At 47.0% G+C, this 941-nt stretch overlaps 1 protein-coding gene across 1 annotated transcript in view; it reads right to left on the bottom strand.

Moving 5' to 3' along the window:
* Positions 1-355: 355 nt before the first annotated feature.
* LOC137914021 (gamma-interferon-inducible lysosomal thiol reductase-like) overlaps positions 356-941 on the bottom strand; it is a 27,195-nt gene continuing 26,609 nt past the window's right edge. Inside the window, exons 6-7 of the mRNA XM_068757640.1 lie at positions 524-592; positions 356-421 (exon numbers count right to left, since the gene is read on the bottom strand). Of these exons, the coding sequence (XP_068613741.1) occupies positions 356-421; positions 524-592 (135 nt within the window). The remainder of the gene's footprint in view (positions 422-523; positions 593-941) is intronic.

The following is a 941-nucleotide window of genomic DNA, read 5'->3' as shown; positions in this document are numbered from 1 at the left end:
CACGCCCCCAGACACACAGGAAGGCGGCCATATTGGATTGAAACTCCTGATGGCAGATGGCCATATAATCCAAATAACGATTTGACTAAACTGTGAGCTACTCATGCAGCTCAAATCTAAACACTTGCGAAGCACTCAGGACAAAAGCGGCGTGCGTCGGCGGGTCAGCTCAACGGCCTGTCGGCCGGCGAGGGCCTACAACGCCGCTTGCGGCTTTAATTTATTTTTCCTTTTCTATTTCTAGAAACAAGATCAAATCTTAGATCAAACATACCTAAAAAATAATGAGTTTGTCAAGTGCCCACATCTAAAACAGAGCAAGCGTTTAGTGCTTGCAGTGTTCGAGGGCTGCTCTTCACTCGTTGGGGAAGGAGCTTTTGTATCCTCCCTGGCTCCCCCCACAGGCCGGAGTCCTGGCACCCTGGGAAAAACAGGCCAAAGATCCATTCTCAGTGTGATCCCAGTCAGTCACACACAACCCAAATGCAACGCCTGACCCGTGTGTGAGTGGCATTAACTGCACCTTGAACATCCTACAGACCAGCGTGAAGAGAGAAGACGTGGCTTCTTTTTGCAGCTCCTCTGTGTGAACCTGGAAATAAATCAACCAGAGGCTGCATTTACCGAAAGCTGCTCACAGAAACAAGAAGAAGCGTGGACAAACACTAACTCATGAATGTGCCTTCACGAGTTAGTTAGTGAGAGAAGACAGGCTTCATTTCTATACAGTGTTGAAGAGGTCATTAATAGCGTGTTTGTAAATGACTAACAGGCTCCACTCTGCTCCAACTGATCGTCAGTGATGGGTTCCAAAAACATGTAATCATGGCTTAATGGTGAAGGGAGAACAAAATGTTAAAATAAATAAATAAAAAATGCCATCCATCCATTCATCTTCTGAACCGCGTTGTCCGTTACGGGGCTGAAGGTCGTGCTGGAGC

Source organism: Brachionichthys hirsutus, unplaced genomic scaffold, assembly GCF_040956055.1.
Source record: "Brachionichthys hirsutus isolate HB-005 unplaced genomic scaffold, CSIRO-AGI_Bhir_v1 contig_261, whole genome shotgun sequence".
NCBI lineage: Eukaryota > Metazoa > Chordata > Actinopteri > Lophiiformes > Brachionichthyidae > Brachionichthys > Brachionichthys hirsutus.
This window is presented reverse-complemented; position numbering and strand designations above follow the sequence as displayed.